General features: G+C 40.8%; 1 protein-coding gene across 3 annotated transcripts in view; it reads right to left on the reverse strand.

Moving 5' to 3' along the window:
• Positions 1–26,346, reverse strand: part of SNX25 (sorting nexin 25) — a 115,674-nt gene that overhangs the window by 59,506 nt on the left and 29,822 nt on the right. For all 3 annotated transcript variants that reach the window (XM_004696146.2, XM_045286600.1, XM_045286601.1), the window contains one exon: positions 7,214–7,284. In XM_004696146.2, coding sequence (XP_004696203.1) covers positions 7,214–7,284 — 71 coding nt within the window. The remainder of the gene's footprint in view (positions 1–7,213; positions 7,285–26,346) is intronic.

The following is a 26,346-nucleotide window of genomic DNA, read 5'->3' on the forward strand; positions in this document are numbered from 1 at the left end:
TCATTGCTACTTCATAACTGAAATTTTGCTACTGTTATGAATCGGGTGACCCCTGTGAAAGAGTCATTCGACCCCCAAAGGGGTCATGACCCACAGGTTGAGAACCATTGGCATAGGGTCTCAATGGGTTGGAACCAACTCAATGACACCTAACAACAACAATAAGAGGGGCATGACAGCCTTCAGTATAGATTACAATTCAGTGTAAGACCACCAGAATCCTCACAATAGGCCCAATAGGTAACATCATGAAGAACGGGAGAAAAGGTGGAAGTTGTTAAGGATTTTGTCTTGCTTGGATCCACAATCAGTGCTCACGGAAGCAGCAGTCAAGAGATCAACAGACCAGTTGCGACGGTAAATCTGTGCACAAGACCTCTTTAGAGTATTGAAAAGGGCTTTGTGAACTAAGGTGCGCCTGACCCAAGCCACGGTATTTTCAACTGCCTCATATGCTCGTGAAAGTGGGACCTTAAAGAATATCGAAGTAGAATTGATGCCTTTCCATTGTGGTGCTGGAGAAGAATAAATAAAGTACTGTGGACTGCTGAAATGAAAAACGGACCTGTCTTTGAAGAAGTACAGCCAGAGGACTCCTTGGAAGCAGCAGTGTTGAGCCTTTGTCTTACAAATGCTGGACACACTGTCAGGGAGACCAGGCCCTGAGAAGGACATCATGTTGGGTGCCAAAAAAGGGGCAGCAAAGGGAGGGAAGGCCCTCAAGGAGATGGACTGACACCATGGCTGCAACAATGCGCTGTAAGAATGGCGCAGGATGGGGCAGTGTTTCCTTCTAGTTGTAGAGGGTCTCCATGGGTTAGAACTGACTTAATGGCCCCTAACAACAACAACAACAACAACAACAGGAGCACGGCAGGCCAGGGAAGGTTATGGGGAAATGAGGAGCTAATGACAAAGAGTACGAAAAAGAATACAATTCTAGAATTGTGGTGATGACTGCATGATTCTTTTTTAATATGATTAAACTGTTGAGTTGTATCATATGTAAGCTATATGTCAATAAAATTGTTTTTAAAAAGTTGGGTTTCTATACACCAGCTAAGAGGGATCTAAAAGAAAAATTAGAGGAACAAGTTCATTTACATTAGCAGCTGTAACAATAACTAGAAAGAAATGTAACCAGGGACGTGAAGGAGTTACACAATGAAAAGTATGAAAAACCACCATGGAAAGAGATTAGAGGAGACTTAAGTAAGTGGGTTGAGAATGTTGTTGTTAGGTACTCTTGCTCGATTCTGAATCACGGTGACCCACACGCAACACAATGAGACATTGCCGATCCTGCGCACCATCACTGTTAGTCTGAGCCCGCTGTTGCAGCCACTGTGTAAGTCTCTCTTGAAGTCTTCCTCTCTTTCATGCCCCTGGGGCTGCTTTCCCAGGCATGATGTCTTTGTCCAGGATGGTCTTCTGATAACGTTTCAAAGTATGTGAGACGAAGTCTTGCCATCCCAGTTCTAAGGAGCATTCTGGTGTACTTCTTCCAAGATAGACTTGTTTGTTCTTCCTGTAGTACACAGTACTTTGGATATTCTTCACCAATATCGTAATTCAAATACATCAGTAATAAGAATGGGTGAATGAACAGATATGTGCGCACCCATGTTCATCATAGCACTATTCACAATAGCAAAATGATGGAAACCACCCAAATGTCCATGAATGGAAGACTGAATAAACAAACATTGATATGTACATATAAGTAGAATACTACACAACATTAAATAATAAGGATGAATCTAAAACCTCCCACCACATGGATGAATCTGGAGGACATTATGATGAATGAAATTAGTCCATCACAAATGAACAATGTTTGAGGCCACTGTTGTACAATGCCAAGAAAACAGTTTCACACAAAAAGAAACACTTTTTGATTGTTAACAGGGGTGGTGAGAACGGGGGGAAGGTAAATAACTGACTAGAAGGTAGACAGATGTTAACTTGCATGAAGCAGAGAGCAATAAACAGAAGGAAACTGGCAAAATATGAAAGAGGCAAAAAAGACAGCAGGGAGGAGTGTATGAATTAAAGGAAAGAGTTAAATACTGTTATATACATAATCCTGCAATAGTTATGACGTAAGGCTAAATACACCCATAGACACGAAGGCTGAACAAGTGTGGGAGAGAGAGTGGGACCGTACCCATGAATATGTATTGGTTTGGTAGAGAATATATTTGTATATGTGTATATGTTTGGCTGCAAACATATCCATGAATGTGGCAGAGCATACAGGGGGTAATGTTATGAAAATGTATCTTAGACGGAGCCAAGCACCTAAGGGAATAGTCACTGGGCTTGGGAGATCAGGGTCACTGTCTCAGGGAACACCAAAGTCAATTAGTATAACACAGCTCCCAAACACAAAAGTCGAATAGCCCAGGTTGGTGGACAGTGACTGGAGTCGTAAAAGCTCATGAACAACCATCTAAGGTGCAACGACTGGTTTCTCCCCATCCAGAGGAAGGAAAAGTAATGAAAGTGGAAAGGCATGTAGAAACGACACATTAGTACAATGGACGAGTGGACCACAAAAATACCAGTCTCAACAACCCTGAGAACAGAAGAACCCTTACCAACTGATCTGAAAAAGATCCTATCAGAAGGTCCCTGAATGTGAATGCAGGGGGTGGGGTGGGGGATGCAGAACAAAACTCAAAATCATAAAGAGACCAGGCTTACTGGTCTGAGAGAAACTCGTAGAACCCTCAAGTGCATGGCCCTTAGTAACTCTTCAGGCCTGGAACCAAACTCACTTCCCATTGCTCAATTTGCAGCCAGACACTAGACAATAACACTAGTGAGGTACACACATCTTACAATAATCAACCATTAAAGTAAAAAAGGGCAGCATGTACCCAAGGACCAAGTTCAGAGGATTATGAAATAAACAGGACCAGAGTCAGGAAACAGGGAGGAAGTAGGATGTGTGGCAGTACTGTGAGGGGACTGGCAAGAATGAGATGAAAAAAAATATGTAAGTGGAAACATGTTCCATGGTTATAAGTTGAAAGGCTTAATACAGATTTCAATACAAACTGATTCAATTCAATCCTGGCAAATATTTAAACAGCCTTCTTATAGAAATAAAAATATCAATCCTCAGCACTATATTGAATGAGAAGAGGTCCAAATAACCAAAACAACGTTGAGAGAGAACAAAATAGAAAGCTCCATAGTTCTCCGTTGGGGCAGCTGGTGGTTTCGAACTGACAACCTTGTGGATTGCAGCCCAATACATAATCACAACACTACCATACATAGTATGCTTTAAAATCAGAATTGAAAAGTGGGAAAGCAGATGGTAGAAGGAAGTAGAGGAAGTCACTCAAGACTGTTAACACATTGCTATGCTCTGACAGTTGGGAACAGAGTACCAGCTTTACACAGAGATGATGGGACTTCATAAAGCTCACCCCAAAACAGCAGAATTTCCCCACAAACTTTCTGAAATTTCTTAGTATTGGGTTGATTTACAGACAAGTATATAGGCAGCTGCACCTAGTCTTCATTTATTAACTATCCCACTGGCCAACCTTTCGCATTCCCACAATAGTTAAATACCTACTATCTGACCATGAAGGGGCTTTAAAAATGTGGGAAAATCCCATTATCTTTTCATTCCACTTTTCCATAAGCTTTTTTGGAAGCCCCTCATATTTTGTACATTAACGATATATGTCTAGGAATTATAAAGACCAAGTTGTAAAGCAAGATGGTTAAGGTTATGTGTCAACCGGTTGGGCCATAATCCTCAGTGGTTTGACATAGCTAAGGACACAGCTAAATTTGGCAGTTATGTAATTAATAATGTAGTAACCCCCCACTTTGTGATATGGGATGGTTGTCTTCCATTTTTGCATAATGCTGAATTTCGCATAAAAATAGTTTACTTATTATTCAATTCCAGCTTTACTAATTAATGGCTTTTGCCTCTATTATGCTAGGTACTTGGACATGCTGTTTCATTTAGTCACTGAATAAAGAGGCCAAGAAATTCCTAAATACTCTCTTGCATCGCCCAGTTCAGTAGCCGCTAATCACAGACAACTTTAAAAACTAGAAATTAAGCTTCTCAATCATACTAATGATTTTCCAAAGGCTCAGTCAATATCTACATGTAGTTAGTGGCTATCATATTTGACAGCACAGGTATAAAGTACTTCCAACACCACAGAAAGTTATATTGAACAGCAATGCTCTGGATTCTCTCTCTCTCTCTCTCTCCCCAGAAAGTTATATTGAACAGCAATGCTCTGGATTCTCTCTCTCTCTCTCTCTCTCCCCAGAAAGTTATATTGAACAGCAATGCTCTGGATTCTCTCTCTCTCTCTCTCACACACACACACACTGTTCTGGACACACACCACCCCCACCCCACCCCCCAAAAAAACCCTAAAACTAAAACCAAACTTACAGATATGGAGTAAAATCTGACCCACAGTGACCCTACAGGGTAGAGCAGAACTGGCCCTGTGGGCTCACAGATTGTAAAGCTTCAAGGGAGTAAAAAGCTTCATCTTTCACCCACGGAGTGGGTGGTAGTTTCGAACTACTGCCCTTATGGGTAGCAGTTCAATGTTTAATCCATTACATCACCTGGGATCCTTCCTGGTGCTCTGGACTCTATATCCTTGAAATGCTTAAATAAGCTTTGCCTTGAATGGATTTGATTTCTTTCCATCTCCATTTCCTCATTCTTTTGTAAAAAATAGCTTTAAAACCAAATCACCACCACCAACTCAATTCCAATTCATAGGGTAGGACCCTATGGGACGGAAGAGAACTGCCCCACAGGGTTTCCAAGGTGCCATGTTTACAGACAGCCACATCCACGGAGCAGCTGGTGGGTCTAAACTATGAATCTTTCATTGAGGGCTCAACTGCAGCACCATTATTGGGATATAATTCACATGCCATACATTTCACCCACTACATTGGGCTGTGATCTGCATGATCACCAGTTCAAAACCACCAGCAGCTCGACAGGAGAAAGACTGGGCTTTCTACCCCTGGGTCTCTATGAGTCAGCATTGGCCCCTGGCAGCAAGTCTGTTTGTTTTAGAAAGAGTAGAAGTACACTCATCACCACAATCTAAAACACTGTCCTCATCCCAAAAAAGATACCCCAAACCATTAGCAGTCACTCTCCATTTCTCAATTTGTTGATCTTCTCCTCGTGGCAGTTTAAAAAGAAAGAGACCAGAATAGCCAAGACAGTGGTAAGGACAGCTTAAGGAGAAAGGTATGTGTGAGATAAGAAGGGTCTTCTGACATTGAGACTGTAGCAATATAACACAAAATAGGAAAGATGTGTTTCTGACTGAACTCATGTTAAAAAAAAAGGTGGCAGAAAGAGAGGGGTGGCAAGAAGAACTCTCTAGCATGCCCTTGAAAATAGGAACGCTAAGCAAATGCTGTGCAAGCACAATGAGCACCAGGTGAGGCCCTGCTCTGGAAAGAATTCAGCTGATCGTGGCTCCTTAGTCCCGAAAGCCTCCAGACTTCCTCCTCACTCAGAGGGAAAGCCAGAGATGCTACAGTCACTTGCAAGGTGATTCGTGATCTAGCTTCTGGTCTCGTTTGGCTTCTCTCCCAAACTCAGGCTTTTCCGTCACACTCTGGCCTCGTCCCACAAGCCCAGCTTACTTTGGCCCCAGGCTTCTGCACAGGTCGTTTGTCAGACACCTCCACCTCCAAGTCTTTACTTACAGGTCCCCATCTGGGAATGCAAAATATGCCTCCCTTCTAGCTGAACTAGCATTCCCTACCTTCCCACTCCCATCTGATACTTCATTTTATGCCAAGGCACATATTACAGAAGTTCCTGGGTGACGCAAACGGTTAAGCATCGGGTTATTACATGCTAGGCTGTGGATTCAAACCCACCTACAGGCATCTCAGGATATAGTCCTGCCTTCAGCTGTTAATCACAAGGTCAGCAGTTCAAAAACACCAGCCGCTATGTGGGAGAAAGATGAGGCTTTCTGTTCCCATAAAGATTTACACCCTAGGAAATCCACAGGGGCAGACCCATGAGTCTGGTTTGTACCTACTTCTGGAAAGTCAGCCTTGACAACCCTATGACACAGTTCCACTCTGATACACAAAGGTTGGTTGTGAGTACGAATCAGCTAACCACCAGCAGGCTCACAGCACCCCAACATGGGGTTTATTATTTGACTACTTCTCAGGCTAGTGACGAACCAGAGGCCACAGAACTGTATTAAGTTCACTGTGACATCCTTTTCACCTACTAAGTAAGTGCTTGGTAAACATTTGTTAAATGAACACAATTGCACAATTTTCCTCCTTGTGAGTTGAGATTCTGAATTGGTGTCTCTTCAAAGCGTATATCTGCATTTCTCTCTCTCTTTTTTATTTACACAGCCCCTGTCTTCTGTCAGTAACTCAAGGAAAGCGTCTAACTCTTATAAGCTTCCTTTTGCCTCTGTGTGCCAGTTAGACACTTGCAAGTACCAGGTAAAAGTCTCTGGCCAACTCTTCCCTGTTCTTTTAGGACTCTGCTCCCTGACAAGTAATCACAGCAAGTCTAGTCTGCAAGGTGGAAGTAATGTTTGCCTCTGAGCTTCGAATCAAGACCTATTCTGCGACTTGAGATATTAAATCCCCTCCATGAACTGAGGAATATGCCACCATCGGGTAAACTCAAAAGGAGTCGAGAGTATTCTTATTCCTGCAATAACCCTCAGACTCATGCCTGGGTGAGAGAAACAAACAGGGGGTGGGGGGTGGGGGGCGGGAACAGAGAGTAGATTTTAAAGCATCTACCACGTAAGAGTAGCAGAAGGAAAAAAGTTATTAACAATCCAAATGCTTAACAAAGGAAAACAGGTTAAGTAAATTATGAAGCATCAATGCATTGGGGTAATTTAAATGGCTATCAAGATTACGTTTAATAGAGTACTGTTGATGAATATTGTTTCAAGATAAGAAATAAATTATGAAATCATCTTTCATTTTAAAAACAGAAGCAATACATCTCCAATGAATACAACTTTGTATATATTATGACTATTTTTTACTTTCCCTGGTGCATTATTGTAATAATTTTTATTTGAATACACCTGGCATCTTTCAACACAAAGCTGGAAGCACAGGAGAGAGGAGCCTGCGAATAGACCGAGCGACCTTAAAGTGTGTCACAGGAGAAGCAGGATGGTCTTACCCTTGTGCCTCCTCAGCTGGGGGAAGCTGCCAATTGTTGTCGCTTGGATTATTTCCACTACAATTTGATACCTGGTTTAAGAGAGGGAGAGATAAAAGATGGAATAAGAAAAAAATAATTATTTTCAGAGATACTTTTGGAATGTGATTTGGGTGACAATTTAACAAATAGCTTAGCTTCTCACAACCCGTAACATTTTGTTGCATGACATTGATTTCAGTCTCAATAATATAACAGCACTCATCCCACTTCCTCCTTATGTTTCCTGTTTCTTGGCTGTATTTGCACTAAACAAACACAACACAGGAATGGTGAACCCTGCCCAAATATTATTAAAGCAATCCAAGTGGATTAAAGACCTGCAATAGACCAAGGGCTTGTGGCATGTGCAGGTCCGGGCTGCATTCCTCCATAAGAATCATGGAGCTACTCCTCCAGCTCTGCTCTCTATTCCAGAAGACTGGCTTACTACCTGCCCCTTTCCTGGAGGGACAAACTTTGAGGTCATGCTCAGCGCCTTCCTCTCTTTCCCCTTCTTCCCAGCCCCGCCTTTCCTCCCCCATCAGTAACCAGGAATGCTTACTTTGACCATAGTCTCATGGCATTCTAAGATTTAATGCTACATTGGTGGCTAACCTTTAGAGCACAAAATAACATTATATTGCACAAGAATTAATCATGTGCATAGCTATTCATGGGCTCCTTGAAGATTCCCATCTTTCTCTTTCTTCATCTGTGTAATATAAATACCAACGCCTGCCTCACAGCACCTCAAAGAACAGGCTGCTAGGAGCATCTTCAGTCTGCAATTTGGGGGCTGTGTTACATATGCTGCTTGCCTCACCAACAACATCCATTCTCCCTGGCTAACTGAAGCACAGTGTGTTAGAAGCAGCAATGGACCCGATTAAAAACTTCTAACCTTCTTCCCTTGTGGTTAGGGTAGGCATTTGATAGAGTTACAGGCAATCTGATATAAGTAAAAGTTGCTGGATAGGGATTCGAGGAAGCTTTGTAAAAGGTGTGATGTCACGGACAAGCCCTTGCATCTCTGCCCTTGCTCTGCCCTGGTTTCCTGCCTGAAAGAAGGATGCAATGGATGAAGCTGTGGCAGCCACATAACAACCTCGAGGATGAAAGCCACAAGCTCCGGATGGTAAAGGAGGCGACCAGAAGGAGTTTGTGCTTCCACTGGTATCACTGAGCTATCCTTATAACTGCCCCAAAGTGCCAGGACACCTTTTGACAGGAAGAAAATAAACCCCTCACATGTTTAAATCACTCAATGTCAAATTGTCTGATGGTCAATGCCATCCTTTTTAACGATGGCATCCCTATATATATCTCTAGGCTGAATATTCAGGCAAAGCTATCCCAACCGAGACCTGCTGCTCATTAGTGACCAGCGACATTTTCTGGTGGGACTGCCTTCCTTCCTCCATATAATGATAAAGAACAAAAGAGCTCTTTCTGAGTTTTCCTGCCTGGCAATCTGTTCTCACACAAGATTACAGCTGAGAATAAATACCCTGGCGGGCAACTCTCCTCTGTCACGTGGGGTCACTTTGAGTCAAAATTCACGTCACCTAACAACAAAAGGGAAACACACGGACGTTCCGCTGTCTTCCAGTGTGTTCCTCTAACGCAGGGGTCCTCGAACTTTTTAAACAGGGGGCCAGTTCACTGACCCTCAGACCTGTTGGAGGGCTGGGCTATAGTTTAAAAAAATCTATGAGCAAAGTCCTATGCACACTGCACATATCTTATTTTGAAGTAAAAAATCAAATGGGGCAAAAACACCCAGCGGGCTGGATAAATGTCCTCGGTGGGCCGCATGTGGCCCGTGGGCCGTAGTGTGAGGACGCCTGCTAACTCCTCCTTCTTACACTGCCTTCTAGATGTCCTGCAAAATGGGTCTGAAATCCTTTTACTCAGGAATTTGAGTCTGTGAACACAAGGAAACAAGTGAACAGAAGCTAAAACAAACAAACCCAACAACCCTGTCATGCAAATGCTTCTTGTAGCAACTTCCATACAGAAAATTATGGGAATTAATGTTTGTAATCAATAATGTTTTCAATCAGTAAGCATTTTAAGCTTTTCCAATGCTCTAGATTCACAAGAATGAACACCCCCTACAGCACCTCTAGTTTCAGACAGCTCTGGTTGTATTCTGAGTCACAGAATAGATAGGGGGATATATAAGACTAAGAGGAAAGTACTAATAAGAATATCCAATTATATTAAAATAATAAGACTAGTTTAAATAATACACAACAGCATGTACATTGTAGATAGGTGGGCATGTGGATGATGATACAGGAAAAGGAAGGACACTGGTGTCAGTGAAATGGTAGAATCCTGAGGTCATATTTTCACTTTTTCCAAAAGTTGTCTACCATTATCTAATGTTGCCTGTACACAGTAAACTTGCAATGGTAGGTTGTCCTTACCACTTCCATTTCTGCCTTAGGGCCACCATCCTTCCAAATCTGACTGTCTTAGATCTTTAAAGTACAAGTAATATCTTTTTTTTTTCTGTGATTAATGTATTCAGTTAGGGATAAACCCCCAAATTTAATTTTATTATTTTAAAAAAATCATTTTATTGGGGGCTCGTTACAACTCTTATCACAATCCACACATACATGCATTGTGTGTCAAGCACATTTGTACATTTGTTGCCATCATCATTCTCAAAACATTTGCTTTCTGCTTGAGCCCTTGGTATCAACTCCTCATTTTTCCCCTCCCTCCCCACTCCCCCTTCCCTCATGAATCCTTGATAACTTATAAATTATTATTATTTTGTCATATCTTACACTGTCCGACAGTACCCTTCACCCACTTTTCTGTTGACCGTCCCCCAGGGAGGAGGTTATATGTAGATCCTTATAATTGGTTCCCCCTTTCCAGCCCTCCGTCCCTCCACCCTCCCAGTATGGCCACTGCACACCACTGGTCCTGAAGAGATCATCGGTCCTGGATTTCTTGTTTCCAGTTCCTATCTGTAACAGTGTACATCCTCTGATCTAGCTGGATTTGTAAGGTAGGATTGGGATCATGATAAGTGGGGGAGGAGGAAGCATTTAAGAACTAGAGGAAAGTTGTATGTTTCATCGTTGCTACACTGCACCCTGACTGGTTCATCTCCTCCCCGTGATGCTTCTGTAAGGGGATGTCCAGTTGCCTACAGATGGGCTTTGGGTCCCCAATTTGCACTCCCCCTCATTCACAATGATATAATTTTTTGTTCTTTGATGTCTGATACCTGATCCCTTCAACACCTCATGATCACACAGGCTAGTGTGCTTCTTCCAGGTGGACTTTGTTGCTTCTCAGCTAAATGGCCAGTTTACCTTCAAGCCTTTAAGACCCCAGATGCTATATCTTTTGATCGCCAGGCACCATCAGCTTTCTTCACATTTGTTTATGCACACATTTGTCTTCAGTGATCGTGTCCAGAAGGTAAGCATCATAGAATGCCAGGTTAATAGAACAAAGTGTTCTTGCACTGAGGGAGTACTTGAGTGGAGGCCCAATGTCCATCTGCTACCTTTATACTAAGCCTATAAATATATGCACAAAGATCTATTTTCCCATCATTATATAAAAATATATTTCCATATGTACATGCCTGTATTTAGACCTCTATAAATGCCCTTGACCTCCTAGTTCTTTCCTCTATTTCCTTTTACTTTCCTCTTGTTCACACTCAGCCTTCATCTGGGTTTCAGTAATTCCTCTTGGTTACATTGCCCTTGATCAAGTCCTACCAGGCCTCTTACACTCTCCTTGCCACTGAATTTGGATCACTTGTTGTTCCCTTTTCCCTGGGTTGGTTAACACCACTTCCTTTCCCCCACCTCCCTGTCTCCCATGTCCCCCCAGAACCATCAGTCCCATTGTTTTCTCCTCCAGATTGTTTATCCAGCCTATCTTATCTAGATAGGGCTGCAGATATAATAATATGCACTCAAAAAAGACAGAGCAAAACAAAGCAACAAAAGAAACCAAAATGACAAAAAAAAAAACAATGACAAAAAAAAGAAAAGCCTGTAAACAGTTCCAGGTTTGTTTGCTGAGCTTCAGGAGTGTTTTCTGGTTGAGTCTGATGGGGTCCCACGCCCTGGCCAAGTCTATTTTTGGTGCTCCCTCGGGGCTTCCTTGCTCTGCTCCCCTAGCTGTTCTGTTGCATGCCCTTAGTGTTTTGCCTCGTTGTGGTGGGGTCAGATGGGGCGCAATTCCCACACTGTGTCTCCAGTGTTGTCCCCTGTAGGGCTATGGGTCAGTGAGGGATGCTGTGTCTCACAATGGGGCCGGCCATATGGTCTTCTCTGTGCATTGGCTGTTCTGAGTGGGAATATCGTCCTCAAGGCTTGGTGGGCTAGGATGTGCTCCACTCTCTCTTCTTCCCCCTTCATTTGCTTCCGTGTGCTCTGATCAGACATGTCCCTCTCCCTGAGCTGTAGCGTCAGTGCTGTCCTCTGAAGTAAATTCTTCTGAGGAGAGGGATGGCTGTCCACATAGTTGGGATTGGGGCACAAGTAATTTCTTAATGTGCAAGTAATATCAGTCTTCAAAGCCCCACTGGTTACTTCTCTACTGCAAATCAGCTCCTTTCTTCTTCTGTTTGCTACCAATTGTACTTCAGGCTTTCCCCTACACGCAGGTCACTGTAACATAACATCTAAAGTCTTTCAATTGGTTGCTTTGATTTCATCCTTCTTTCTCCCATCTAAGCCATCTTGAACACCTCTGTCAAAACACTACGAGACTACTTTCGTTTCAGCCCTCCCTTGCTCAACACCTCCAACTACTCCCCCCACAGGACTAACCCAACATTGCAGCCTGCCAATCCGTCTGCAACTGGGCTCTGGCCTTTGAATCCAGGTCCACTTGCCTTTGCTCCTCAACATAAAGTATATAATAAGACCCATTTCTATTTACTCTGCCCTCTCAAAACCACAGTTGTTCTCTAAGCTCTTGCTCACAGGGTTTCCTCCTGGAATGCATTCTTTCTAATTTCCCCCTAGCCAGACCTTACATCTCTCTTCTCCAGAACCTTCTCCACAGGAATTGCTGTCTCTTCTTTGAACGCCTATATTACTTCTGCTCCAGAACAGTACTCACATGAGGGGGCTTCAAAAAATATCTGTGAGAAAATTCCATTCTCTTTTGTTTCTATTTTTCCATGAACTTTTTGAAGCCTCCCTCGTATATTTACTATTTTATACTTACTGTTGCTTTAAAGAGTCATATTACCAGAAAGGGTGCTATGAAGAAATAAAATAATGTATCCAATCATTTTGGGATCTGCTATTGCATCAAAAATTATAATACATCTACGTCTCGGACAAAACTGTGACTGTCTATAACAAAGCTATGCCTGCTTTCCATCCCCCATCCCCATAAGCTCCTTGAAGTCACAAGTTGTATCTTGTATTCTGAGTAGCAATGACCTCAAGTAGCGTTTCAGAAGCTGCAAATCTTTACAGGATAGTCTCATCTTTACCTCAAGGAAAAGTTGGTGGATTTGAACTGCCAACCTTGTCATCCAAAGCTTACCCAACAGCATCACGAGGGCTCCTTATACTCTTCTACATTACCATAAAAATACAGCTGGTGCTTTACTTTTGAAATGACAAGCCTGAAAATATCAACCTGTGAATCATATAAAGCAACATTACAGTGCCAAATAATAAGCACCATTTTTACTCATGGCCATTATCATTATTAGAGTTCAAATAAACTGCAGGATAGACAGACATATGGTATCATGTGCTGGTTAATTTAACCCCATTTGCAAAAATTTTTAATTTTATTTTCTTGTGTTATTTATAAGATATTTCAATGTGTTGGGAGGCTTTATTATTATTAAATATCAGAATACTATATATTGCTATATAGTAAACTTTTCAAATTACAAAAAAAAGAAAAGACATGGTAGGTATTCAGTAAATGCTCAGAAGTTAAATTAATAAAAGTTAACATTTCTAACACCTAACAGGTATAAATAATATTCTGAACAATTTGTTCTCTTAATATTCTTAGTGATTCATATTCTGAGAACAAATGAGTCATCAATGATACTGAAGAAAATATGCAGCTTCTGAGTAAGAGTTAAATTTTTTAAACAGAACCATAAAATTATCATATAATACTGGCTCACATTCATTGACTCTGTTCATTACGCAAAAGGTATCTCTTTAGCTACTTTTATTTACACTATTTCATTTATCCTCAAAATAAGGTGCTGTGGTTATTGCCGCATAACAGGAGAATAGAGAACAGATGTATTAGTAAGTACTAATGCTTTTAAGCCAGAAACACAACCCAGAGCTGCCTGACGTAAAAAAGGTCATGTCTTAGCACTTTGCTCCGATCCCTTTCTTTAGCTCCTTAAGCTCATGACTAGCGTTAATATTTTGGTTCATATTTAGCCAATCATGATAGGAGACAGACATGTTGATAGCAGGGGGCAGCACACAAGGATCCCCAACTATATCTTCATACAGCGTTTGGAAACAGTAAGCATATAAAGATGGTAATTTAATTTTTAAATAATCCTTTCATTTGATACAAATATTGTGTTAGTCTAGGTACTTTAGAGAAACAAATCCACAGAAACTCATATGTATAAGAGAGAGTTTTATATAAAGGTAGTCTGTTCAAAGACACTTGACACTCACTTGCATTTCTTCCTCTAGAGAAGAGAATGATCCTGCCAGGGCTGAATTTGGCTCAAGAATAAGAAGCAAACATTTCCTTGATACAGAAACATAGACGATTTAGTTCCAAAATGGTAACTGTGCTAGCCATAGTCTGTAACTCCCACCAAATGACAACGTGGAAACATGCAAATAGGGTATATGAAACTCTGATGAGGGAATTAGTTAGTTGTGTCATTCTACTGGGTTTAAAATGAGGCATCTTTGCCCAGCTATCAGATAAAATAGGGTCTGGGGACTTAAAGGCTTGCCTCGAACAAGCAGCCATCTAAGTGCGATGTCAACTAAGTCCACCATTATCAGTCACCAATGGACTGTGAAGCATATAATCTGAAGTTGAAGGGAAAAATTAGAATCTAAATTGTGAGAATCCGGTTTGCAGGTTATGGATGACAGTGGGAGCCCTGGACTCAATGCTGGAACTATACAGGACATAAACCTCCGGTGAACTCCCTCTATCCACAACTGAAGAACCGGAGGAAACTGGCCACTAAACAGAGGGCATTGTTGAGTACAGAACATCAAAGGCAGAAACCTGACTTGAACAGTGAAAACTGGTCAGCTGGCTCCCCGCAGGGTGCATGCTGGACCTGAGCTGGCTTCCAAAATCTTATGTATTGGGGGTTTTGTGTTGTTTTGTTTTTGAATGGACATATTAAAGGGTATCTCTGGAGTGTTACCTCATTGGGGGCCACCCTCTTGAAGTCGCAGTATATGTTTGTTTATTTTGGGAGGTATAAAAACCAGGAATGGCGAAGCTACAGAATCAGCAAGTTGAATAGGGTTGGGGGGGGAGGAACAGAGGTGGTGGTTAAATATAGGGGTGATGATGTCAAGAGGTTAATATAGAAGAAGAATGCTTAGAAATGGACTGTGGTAGCAAATGTACAATTCTGCAGGATGTGATTGAATTATGGAATGATCTATGTATCAATTCCAATTAAAAAAAAAAGAGCTACCTCAAAAGGAGGAATAGGAAATCTCAAGGTCACCAAGAAAGAAGAGCTAAGAATATAATATATCCTTTGGACCCCCCAAACCGTGAAGTGGTGAAGAAATGGTAGCAGCAGATAAAAGTGGCACCAAGCACACAAGAGAGCTGAGTGTTAGTCTGGGTTGACTAGAGAAACAAATCCAGAGATATTCATATGTGTATAAGAAAGAGTTTTATATAAAAGAGCAATTGAATATTGATAAAACATCCCATCCCAGTCCAGATCAAGTCCATAAGTCCAATATTAGCCCATATGTCTGATACCAATCTACAAATTCCTCTTCATACTCTCAAAACACATGCAATGATGCTGAATGCAGGAAGATCACAGGCCAGTGGGTGGAAAGTCTTGTGAATCCAGTGGTTGTAGGAGCATCTCACTTCTGGTGTGGGTCTCCATGTGGCTCCTCTAGTTCTGGGCTCTGGCTGCATCAGTGTAGCTACATTAGGCTTGTAGTCAATAATGTCTCATAGGGAGTGAGCATGTGTCCCGTCTCCAGTGAGCTATTTGTTTCCTTAGCATTTTCAAATAAGGTCATCAAGTTGTGACCTGATTGACAGGCCAAACTCCACCCCTTCACTCATAAGTCCCAAATTGACAATAGATTATGTAACTACCACGCTCAGCTGCAAGCTCCGTAGGCTAGGGAGTGAGGAAGATGAACACCTCAGGGCAGGAGGCCGACTTAGGAGAGGAGGTTTGCTAACCCACAGAGCTAGAGAACATTCTAATTAAGGCTTATGAGGGGGTACCCAAAAATAAAAAAATAAAAATTTTTTTTCAAAGCAACCTTATCACCTTCAAATTATTCTCTATTACAATTAATTTATTTGTCAAATCTGCAATTCCATTCTTGGAAACATTTCTCAGACTCATCTGTTTAGATGACTGACAGCACCTCCCTTGTTTTTTTCTTCACCTCTTTGACGTCATTAAATAGCTGTCCTTTCATGTCCCTCTTCATTCACGGAAACTAAAAGAAGTCGCATGAGGCGAAGTCAGGTGAGTAAGGTGCGTGGGGCAAGAAAGGCATACTGTTTTGTTTTTTGTTTTGGGGGTTGTTTGTTTTTTTGTTTTTTGCCAAAAACTGACACACTGAGATGACTGTGTGAGGTTTTTGTGGTGGTAGCAAAACCAGTCCCCTATCTGTCACAAATCATGCCTTTTTTGTCACAAACTGTTTTGCAATCTTTCCAGAACCTCTAAATAGAGAACTTGATTAACAGCTTGACCTGGTGGAATGAACTCCAAATGCACTATGAGTTGACATTTTCGTCTGTTCAGGAAGCTGACAGACGCCCAGAATGAGGTTTGTCATCATTTGACATTTCACCTTATTTGAAACGAGAAAACCACTTGTACACTTGAGTTTTTCCAATAGTGCTGTCTCTGTAAGCTGTGTTCAATATCACAACAGCTTCTGCTGCATTTTTCCCAAGCAGAAAACAAAATTTAACTGCCACAAGCTGTTCTCTTAAATCAGCCATCACAAAAAATGAGGTTCAGGTGAAACTGCTTTTACCAAAAAATTCACTCTGACCAAAGAGAACCTTCCCAGGCGACCGCCACTGGGTGCACTAACTCAGAGCGAGTTGCTCCATGCTCACCTAGTGGGGAAAACGTGTAATATGAAAGCTTTGCCCAGCAGAGCATTTTTCTTCGGGGGGAGGGGGTGGTTACCCCCTCGTATAGTGGAGTGGTGTGCCATTTGGACATTTAACAGTCCTGCTAAAGGAAGGAGCTCTGAACACTTTCTCCAGTCGGGCAGAGACCAAAGGGACAGCGTGTCATTACAATACCTTAGTTAAAGCCATTGAGAAAATTAAAGCCTTGATGAATCTTTGTCTCTTTGGTACTACTTAAAGGACTGTCTAGATAACTTAGGAAACACAGCAGCAAAATCCTGCCTCCAACACATGCTGTGTCACCACAGGAATTTTTATTTAAGCTTTCATCAAGAGTCCTCATTTCTAAAACAGGTGGAAATTACAGGCTTCCTCATAAGGTTGCTGTGAAGATTAAATAAAATGACACCTTTAAAATATTTAGAGCAATGCCTAGCCCACCATGAGGGTTCAAAGTTGTTAACTGCTCCTACTGACCCTTTAGATATGCACTATCTGAGAAGGGGATGTGTATGTTTGTTTCTTAAATACACATAAACTTGTTAAAAGTACCTTTACTCTTTCCAGATGATAAATTTTTATAGATGTCTCAGTTCACTTGGCCGACCACCACTAGGATTAAAACTGCAGTCTGAAAAAACAAAGTTTTTCGACATGTTGCGGTGAGGGAGGGCCTGCAAAGCAAAGGACCATGGCAGTTTCTATCCAAAGAAATACACAGTTGGAGTTCTTATTGGTGGTGGTGGAGGGTGGGGCTTGGGTGCAATTTCCATGAAGCAGCATTTTGATGGGCTCACAGCAGAGCTGAAGGATGTGGTGGACTTCAGAGGAGCCAAGGTCCTGTGGGCTGGGCATGGAATGTTAAGTTCAGAAAAGCCCAAGGCTGCTTCTTGCCCTCAAAGTGACTTCGGTCCTCAAGGCAAGAGTAAGATCTGTCATTGTCACTGACATTATTTCACAGAGCAGTTTGTGACTGTCTCGGGTTTGGAGAACAAAGTCACTCAGTGAGTCAAAAGGCAGTCACTCAAAGAAACGCTATGACACTTTACAGCTGCAGCCCCTAAGTGAGAGGAATTTTGTTTCTTGTTAACTTGCAGCTGTCGCATCTGTAAATGGCCAGACTGACTTCACTTTCTCAGTCTGCACCATGGTTTACTCTCTCTAAAGCAACATATGTTCACTGTAGGCAATTTGGTAAATATACAAAAGCACAGCATCCAAAGTTAACCACGATTAACATTTGGTATGTTTTTGTAACCATTTTTTCTATTAAAAAGCATGTATTTTTTGTTTGTCTCCTACCTGGGTTTATGCTACACACATTGCCTTATAGACATTATTTATTAAACAGTATATAATTAATACCACCCTATATTATTAAATATTATCATGCAACACATTGTGACATAGTAATCCACTGTAAAGATGTATCAAAGTTGTTTTGTTTTTTACCCAAACCCTTATTGTTAGGCATTTTGTAAAAAAACATTCTTGGAGAAATCTTTGCACGCATTCATGATTATCCTTAAGATAAATTTTTCTTTTTAGAGGACCTAATGTCGGGGGTTTAAGTGGAGAGAAAATGTTTTGAGAAACGATGTACAAATGCACTTTACACAATTGATGTGGGTATGGATTGGGATAACAGTTGTATGAGCCCCTAATAAAATGTTTTTTAAAAATTTTTTCTTTTTAACACTTTTATTGGCACTTAATCCACATATCACACAATCCAGTAAATTGTACAATCATTATTACAAGAAGATAAAATTTTATGAGTAATTATTGGATCAAAAGGAAATGCACATTTTATGACTTCTTTTTTATATTACAAAACTATGTAACAGAAATATAGTAATTTCTACTGCCATCAGTCAGGCAGGAGGATATTTTCCTACTGCCAACCCTAGATGCCATCAGTCATTTAATTTTTTAACATTAAAAACAAAAAAGGTATCTCAGTTTTCATGTCCCTGACAATAATCTTTGAGCTATCTGTTTATGTGATGTGTTTTGTGATATTAAGCAGAAAGGGTCAAGGACTTGTAGCACACAAAAGGGAAATAACTGAAGTTAGGGCTCAGAGGGTAAACTGCACTTACCAGTACAGGGACTTTTAAACCGGTTTCCTGTCTAGTGTGTAGAAGGTGGCTGATTTCCCAGAATGATTAACCACTCCGAGTAAATATCTAAACACTCATACCCTTCCAAAGCCACCCCCAGGCCTGAAGCACCTTTTATCTACATACAGCTTATGTTCCTCAGGGTTGACTACAGAACAAATCTAGGGACACTCGTGTGTGTGCATGAGAGAGCTTCATATCAAAGAGTACTTGTATATTAAGAAAATATACCGACCCGGTCCAGATCAAGTCCCTAAGTTCGGTATTAGCCCATAAGTCCAATACTATTCCATATGTCCGATACTAGTCCATAAATCCTTCTACAAACTCACACAGCACATGAAATTATGCTGAAAGCAGGAATATCACAGGCTAGTGGGTGACAAGTCTTGTGGAAGCATCTCAGTGATGGCGTAGCTCTCCAAGTGGCTCCTCCGCTCCAGGGCTCTGGCTGCCATCAGCATAGCTTCATGTGGCTTGTCAACAGAAAGTGAAGCAGAGAGAGAGTGCATGTCCTGCCTCCAGGGAGGAAGATAGCAGGTTCCCAGAATCCTCAGAAGGCCATGCCTACACAGAGGCATCATTGGTTATGACCTGATTGACAGGCTAGACTCCACCCCTTTGCTAAAGCTGACAGATTATGTAACTGCCACATAGCTCTACACTATTTGAGTAGTACCAGTCAGGAAGTTGTGACCCAAAGCAACTTCAGGTATCCTGAACTTAAAACACGCACACATTAAAACTATATTTACATAAAATCATGTGAAACACACACACACATTGCTAGATCTTATCTATTTGAAAAGAATTACTTTTATGCTTTTAATATTTTTATCTCTATTTATAGTCCATTAACATAGAATCACTTTCTAGTTACCAGCGCCTACAGAAGTTAAATATTACAGGAGCAACCCCATCTATGTCACTGCTTCAAATAGCCTCAAAACATTTTCCTCTACTCCCATATCTACTGTCTATTATTGTTTGTCATATTTTTGTATCAACTGTCAGTACTGCTGTAACAGGGTGTGTGCATATCATCAGTGCTGGGCTTCCTTCTCTATTGTTGTGCTAAACATTTTACTTCAGAATGCTCACTGAACGCCATCTTCAGTTGTCTGGTTTTATGTGCTATATTGAAAATGTCATGACTTTCTTCTTCATGTTGAGGCAAGTATTTCTTCCCTGAAATATGATGACTTTATTGTTTTACTCTCTGTTCACCCATTAATCCTATTCAAGTTAGCATCTAAGAATTTTTTTGTTGTCTTCTCCTGACAATTGTTTTTCAGCTCTTACTAGGAGCCTAGTCTGTACTGAGGCTCTAAGTAGCCTGAATAGTTTGGGCTCAAATGCTAACCTAAAGGTTACAGTCCTTCTCTATAGATTAAAAGGCAAGAAAACCTGATGGGCTAGTCTACTCTGTAAGACAGGGTCACCATGATTCACAATAATTTGATGGTAGTCAGTTTGTCCTGAGAATTGTGTTGATGCATTATGTATATTATTTCAATTAAGTATCACAATAGAATGAAATAGGAACTATTTTCTCCCTGTAGATAATACTGAGTCTTAGAATTCATGTACATTTTCCAAATTTACAGCTTTCAAAGCAGAAGACCACAAATGCAAAGCACGTGGGTCAAGTTGTTTTGTTCGACTCTTGAATCCATGCTCTGGAGTGGGGCCTACTATTGAGATCACAATGGGCTGATTTCAGGTGTCGATGATCTTCATTTACTTCTAACAGAACTGCAGTTCTGTCTGTGCTGGGTCATCAAAACACAGCATGTGCCACCACCACTCAGTGCTAGACGTGAGCCAACTCAAGTACACAAGGTTCGTGCCTGCTCAACAGTTTTCAGAAATTACGCCTATAGCATTAAAATTAAAGAAGACAATCTTGTAACAAAATATCTTGAAAACAAAGATAAAAAGCACTCAAAACTCATCATTTCCTAATTATTTAGTTTTAGTCCTAGTTATACCCTTCAGGATATATACATGTATGATATCTGTATAGTGAAAGTACTATGCTACTGCATAATATCTTTTAAAGTACAGAGACAGCTTCTTGGCCAACTGATTGGAAGAGGTTCGCACTTGTATCCAAGCCAAAGAAAAGTGACCCAACATAATGCTCAAATTATAGAGCAATATCATTGATATCTCATGTAAATGAATTTTTGCTGATTATCCAACAATGGTTGCAGTAGTACATTAACAATGAGCTGCCAGAAGTTCAGGCTGGACCAAGAAGAGGAGGTTAAACAAGGGATTTCATTGCTTATGTCCGATGGATCTTGGCTGAAGGCAAAGAATACCAGGAAGATTTATACTTGTGTTTTATTTACTATGCTATGACATTCAACTGTGTGGATAATTAACTATGAGAAGAATAAAAATTCCAGAACACTTGATTGTGCTCATGAGAAACTTGTTCTGAGGAACGTGTACATGGATCAAGAGGCAGTTGTAAAAACTAAACAAGGGAATAGTACATGGTTTAAAATCAGGAAAGGTGTGTGTCAAGGTTATATCCACTCAACAAACTTATTCAACCTGTATGCTAAGCAAACAAACTGAAAAAATGGATTATGTGAGGAAGAATGTGGTACCAGGATTGGAGGAAGACTTATTAACAACCTGTGATAGGCAGATGACACAACCTTGCTTGTTAAAAATGAGGATTTGCAGCACTGGTTGACGAAGATCCAGGATTACAGCCTTCAGTATGGATTACACCCAATGTAAAGACCCAAATCCTTACAACTGGATCAAGCAGTAACATGATAAATTGAGAAAAGACTGACGCTTTCAAGGAATTCATCTTGCTTGGATTCACAATCAATGCTCATGGAGGCAGCAGTCAAGAGATCAAAGACGTATTACACTGGGCAAATCAGCTACACATGACCTCTTTAGAGTGTTGAAAAGTAAGAAACTTACTTTGAGGATTAAGGTGCTCCTGACCCAAGCCATGTTATTTTCCATTCCCTCATAAGCACGTAAAAGTTGAGCGTTGATTAAGAAGACCAAAGAACCAATTTGTTTGAATCATGGTGTTTGTGAAGAATAAAGACAGTACCATGGACTGCCAAAAGAACAAACAAAGCTGTCTTGGAAGAAGTATAGCCAGAGTGCTGCTCCTCAGAGGCAAGAATGGGAGACTTTGTCTCAGAGACTTTGGCCATGTTTTCAGGAGAGTCTGGTCCCTGGGAAAGGACATCATGCTTGGTAGAGAAGAGGGGCAGTGAAAAAGAGGAAGGCCCTAGACAAGACGATTGACACAGTGGCTGCAACAACAGGCTCAAACCTAAGAACAATTGTGACCATGGTGCAGGACTGGCAGTGTTTTGTTCCCTTGAGCACAGGGTTGCGATGAGTCAGAAGCAACTTAATGACACCTAACAACAAGCTCTGTGATGTCATGTTTGATATTTTTGTTCTGTTTGTTTTCTGTTTCATTGATTTCTGTCCTAATCTTACTGTTCCTGTATTTCAGGTGAGTGTTGGTGAGATAGTTTATTGTGCCAGCCTGGCCGATAAACACAAGTGGGATTAACTGAAGGGCAGAGAGATAAATGGCTCGGTGAGCCTCGCCTTTTGTCTCTCACTCTTTGATCATCGGACCAGTGTGCGGCTGCCTTGCTTGTTCTGTGCCTCAATTTAAAGGCTACTGTGGGGAGCCTAGCCTGTGGACTGTGTCGCTGTCAGTTGAGGTCCCTTTAAGACATCTCTGAAGCTGGGGACTGGCGGTTGGTGACCTGGCTGACGGTTGGTGACCTGGCTGACAGTTGGTGACCTGCCTTGTGATTGGCTGCTGTGTTGACATAGCCTAGCTCTCTCTATAAATAGAGGAAGCTCTGGCAGCAGACTAGACTCGAAGGACTGCTAGTCTCTCACAACTCTCTCACGGGAGTGAGTTGCAGTGAGCCATTTGTAGTGCTTTATAATTTAACTGTTCATTTCTTGTATTATATATTTATCTGTATATGATTTAACAGTTCATTTCTTGTTATATATCTAATTATCTTTATAAGTAAATATATTGTCAGCAATTTGGTTTTATCTCTCTAGAGAACCTTGTCTAACACAGTTGGCTTAGTTTGCTACCCTGAGGGCCCTATAATGTGTTGGGCTTCTTTAAGTGGCAGGTTCAAAACCAGCAGCTAGCTGCTCCACAGAATAAAGATGAGGCTGTCTGATCCTATAAAGATTTACAGTCTCAGATATTTTATATAGTGTTTGTGATGAGCCAGAATTGGCTCAATGATAAGTGGTTTGTTTTGTTCTTTTTCTTGTTTTTCCGAATTGTTGGGGATATTAGATCACGGTTGTGAATGGGGTTCTTCTTTATTTTTTAGTGTGTATTTATTTCTATAAATTGCCCTCTGAGCACTGTTCTTGCTCTGTCCCAAGGGTTTGGGTATGTTATAATCCTTGTTTGAGTCAAGTTGATTTTTTTATTTCATTTTTTATCTCTTCTATTTCCTAGCAGTTTTGAAGCAGGGTGTTCCTCAACTTCCCCGGTTGTTTCCTGTTGACTCCTATTGCAGATTTCAAATTCTATAGAGTTGTGATCCGAGAAGATGCCTTGAGATAGTTTGATGTTTTAAAATTCACTGTGGTTTGCTTTGTGGCCTAACACAATGTTATCTACCTATCTAGGAGATCAAATTGATGGACTATGTTTAGTTTTTCTGTGTCTTTGTTGAGAGTGTCTTTCTTGTTGTTCTACCCTCCATTGGAAGTAGTATGTTAAAGTTTCCTACCAGTATGGTAGGAAACTGTTATGAATCTGGCAACCCCTGTGAAAGAGTCATTCGACCCCCAAAGGGGTAGCAACCCACAGGTTGAGAAATGCTGCTCTAAGGAGACCTGGGAAGGCTGTTGGGTTAGCAGTGGACTGCTAGCCAAAAAGCTGGTGGTTCAAATCCACCAACTACTTCACAGGAGAACAATGAGACTATCTGTTCCAATAAAGATTTATGCCTCATAAACCCTGTATAGAGGGTCGTTATGAGTCAGAATCATCACAATGACATTGAGTTTGCTCTTGGTTTTTGGTATACTGGTTTGGTCTCATTAACAAAACAAAGAAAGCCCTCTTCCCCAAATAGGTATTACATCCACAAGTACAGGAGTAAAGATTCCAATACTTATTTTAGAGGCACACAATTCAATTTTAGAGGCACACAATAACAATAATGAAATTAAACCTATTCATAATCCTTGCTTAATGAATGCAGTAACAAGAACTATTGTTATTACTGTTAAGATTATCCAGAACAGACCATACACAAATTCAATAGTTTCTACATTACTGTTCAGTGATAAGCTGATCCATATGGTTTTTAATGGCTAATTTTCAGGAGACCAACGGGCTTTTCTTCTTATTCTGTCTTAATCAAAAAGCTCAACATCAAAGTTCCACTATGGTGGCTGCATTTGAGGTACACTGACCAGGAATTGAACCTAGGTCTCCTAGGTTTGTGGGAGGCAGGAATTTTACAAACGAACCACCAATGCCCTCTAACAACAGTAAGAAGATCAAACCCACTTTCAAGTTGACTTCAACTCATAGCAACCCTACAGGACAGAGCACAGCTTCCTTATGGGTTCCAAAGTCTGTACATCTTTATGGGAGCAGACAGCTTCCTCTTTCTCCCACGAGTAACTGGTGCACTCCACCAGCTGACCCACCACGGAGCCACCAGAAAAGCAACTAACAATTATGAATATGATAAAATATGAACCAAGTGACTAGGCTCAGTGCTTTACACAACTAACTCCTGATCCGAACAGTGGCTCGGAGAGTAAACACACCTTATCCACAGTGTAGTGTCACTCCAGATGTCAGTACATAATAAATCCTTCCATCTTAACACTGTGAAACTTTCGTTACATCAGGCTGTTCCACTCATCGTTCCTCCTCGTGAACATCATCTGCATGTTGTCCCTCAGGCTTGACTCCCACCTCTGTGATCGCGACGCTTTTACAACACCAAGAGAAGAAGCCATATTCTGGAGTCCTTGTACTTGCATTTCTCACAAGATAAGATCTCTTAGACTATTTTTTATAGGCAGCTTCTCATTTTATTAAGTTTTTTAAAAACAGATTTATATTCATTTCGTCTTTTCATTAAAACTTGCCAGAATTTTCTTTGTTTTACTCTTTACAATAAATCATCTTGTTGCCCACCACACTAGCCTTTTCCTTAGCAGTTTATGCATGTCTACTGATTTCTGGTAGGGTGCATTAGTTTATCGTGAGGTTATGTTTGATTTCTCCCTTTACTCTCCTCCACAACTTAATGCTATTTCACTGTTCATGATTCACAGTGTAGTTTTTAAGACGCCGAGCATCAATATTCTTCACAAAAGTATAACATTTTAAAAACAATTGACAACATGTACAATTCAATAGTTCAATCATATTTAGAAGAGTTGTACAATCACCGCCACAATCAATCTTAAAACAGAACATTTTCTTCATTCTTATACTATTTGTTATTAGTGCCCCCATCAAAAGCATAAAATTGTAAGAATTTTAATTTATTATCTTCCTGTACAAATATACCTTATAGCAAGTTAGAAACTGCAATACACTTAATTACTTAATATGACCTTTCTAGCCACCACTTTGTGATGTATTGTCAATCCTAGCCTATGTACCACAGCCACAGTCCCGTTTTAGATGGTTAAGGGTTGGACTACTATCTGTAAGGTCAGCAGTTGAAACCCACCCCAGACACTCTGGAGTAAAATGAGGCTATCTGCTCTGATAAAGATTTAAAACCTCGAAATCCAATATAGAGTCTCTATGATTTGAAATCAACCTGATGGCAGTAGGTTTGTTTGCTTGATTGCTTATGCTTTTATGCTAATGAGACAAGAATATAGTAGATGTACTATTCCTTGACCCTGACTCTTACTGAAGATTTCCTTGGGGATATGATCCGCAAATTCACTGTCATAATTGATATTCCTGTCAAAACAAGAATATCCAGTGTTAAGCTGGCAACCATCTGCTTCTGGCTTATTAGAGAAATGTAGGTCACTGGAGTTATGGAACTGGCTGAGACTAGACTTGGTCCGTCCATCTACCACGGGCAGGAGTGATGAGTACAACCTCTTCCTACCCTTTTGACAGCAGAAGAGCCTTGGCCCAGGACTCAACGGAGTCATCATAGTGATGTGAGTCCCACTATATTGTGCTTGACCAACCTCGACATCACAAATCCTGACTGATTTGTGAAATAAAAATTCAAGACTTGCTGCCTCATTAGCTTGTGCCATCTCCTTGCTGATTCATAAGTTCTGAGAGACACTAAAGCAAGTTGTGGGGCCTTTGGAGAAGGAGGGAAAATACTGAGGGAGGAACCGTGGTTGACAGCAGAGATGATGGAATACTATTGCACTTAGAAAAGTTGGACATTTCTGAGGAACATCTTTAACCTCCACCTCTTTGGGACCAGCCTTATGCTGATCATTCTAAAATAAATTATTATTATTATTATTTTTAAAAACATTTTAATAGGGGCTCATACAACTCTTATCACAATCTGTACACACATCAATTGTGTAAAGCACATTTGTACATCATTCTCAAAACATTTTCTCTTCTTTTTTTTTTTAACATTTTATTAAGGG

Source organism: Echinops telfairi, unplaced genomic scaffold (assembly GCF_000313985.2).
Source record: "Echinops telfairi isolate 266 unplaced genomic scaffold, ASM31398v2 ScPeMD7_9;HRSCAF=40, whole genome shotgun sequence".
Classification (NCBI taxonomy): Eukaryota; Metazoa; Chordata; class Mammalia; order Afrosoricida; family Tenrecidae; genus Echinops; species Echinops telfairi.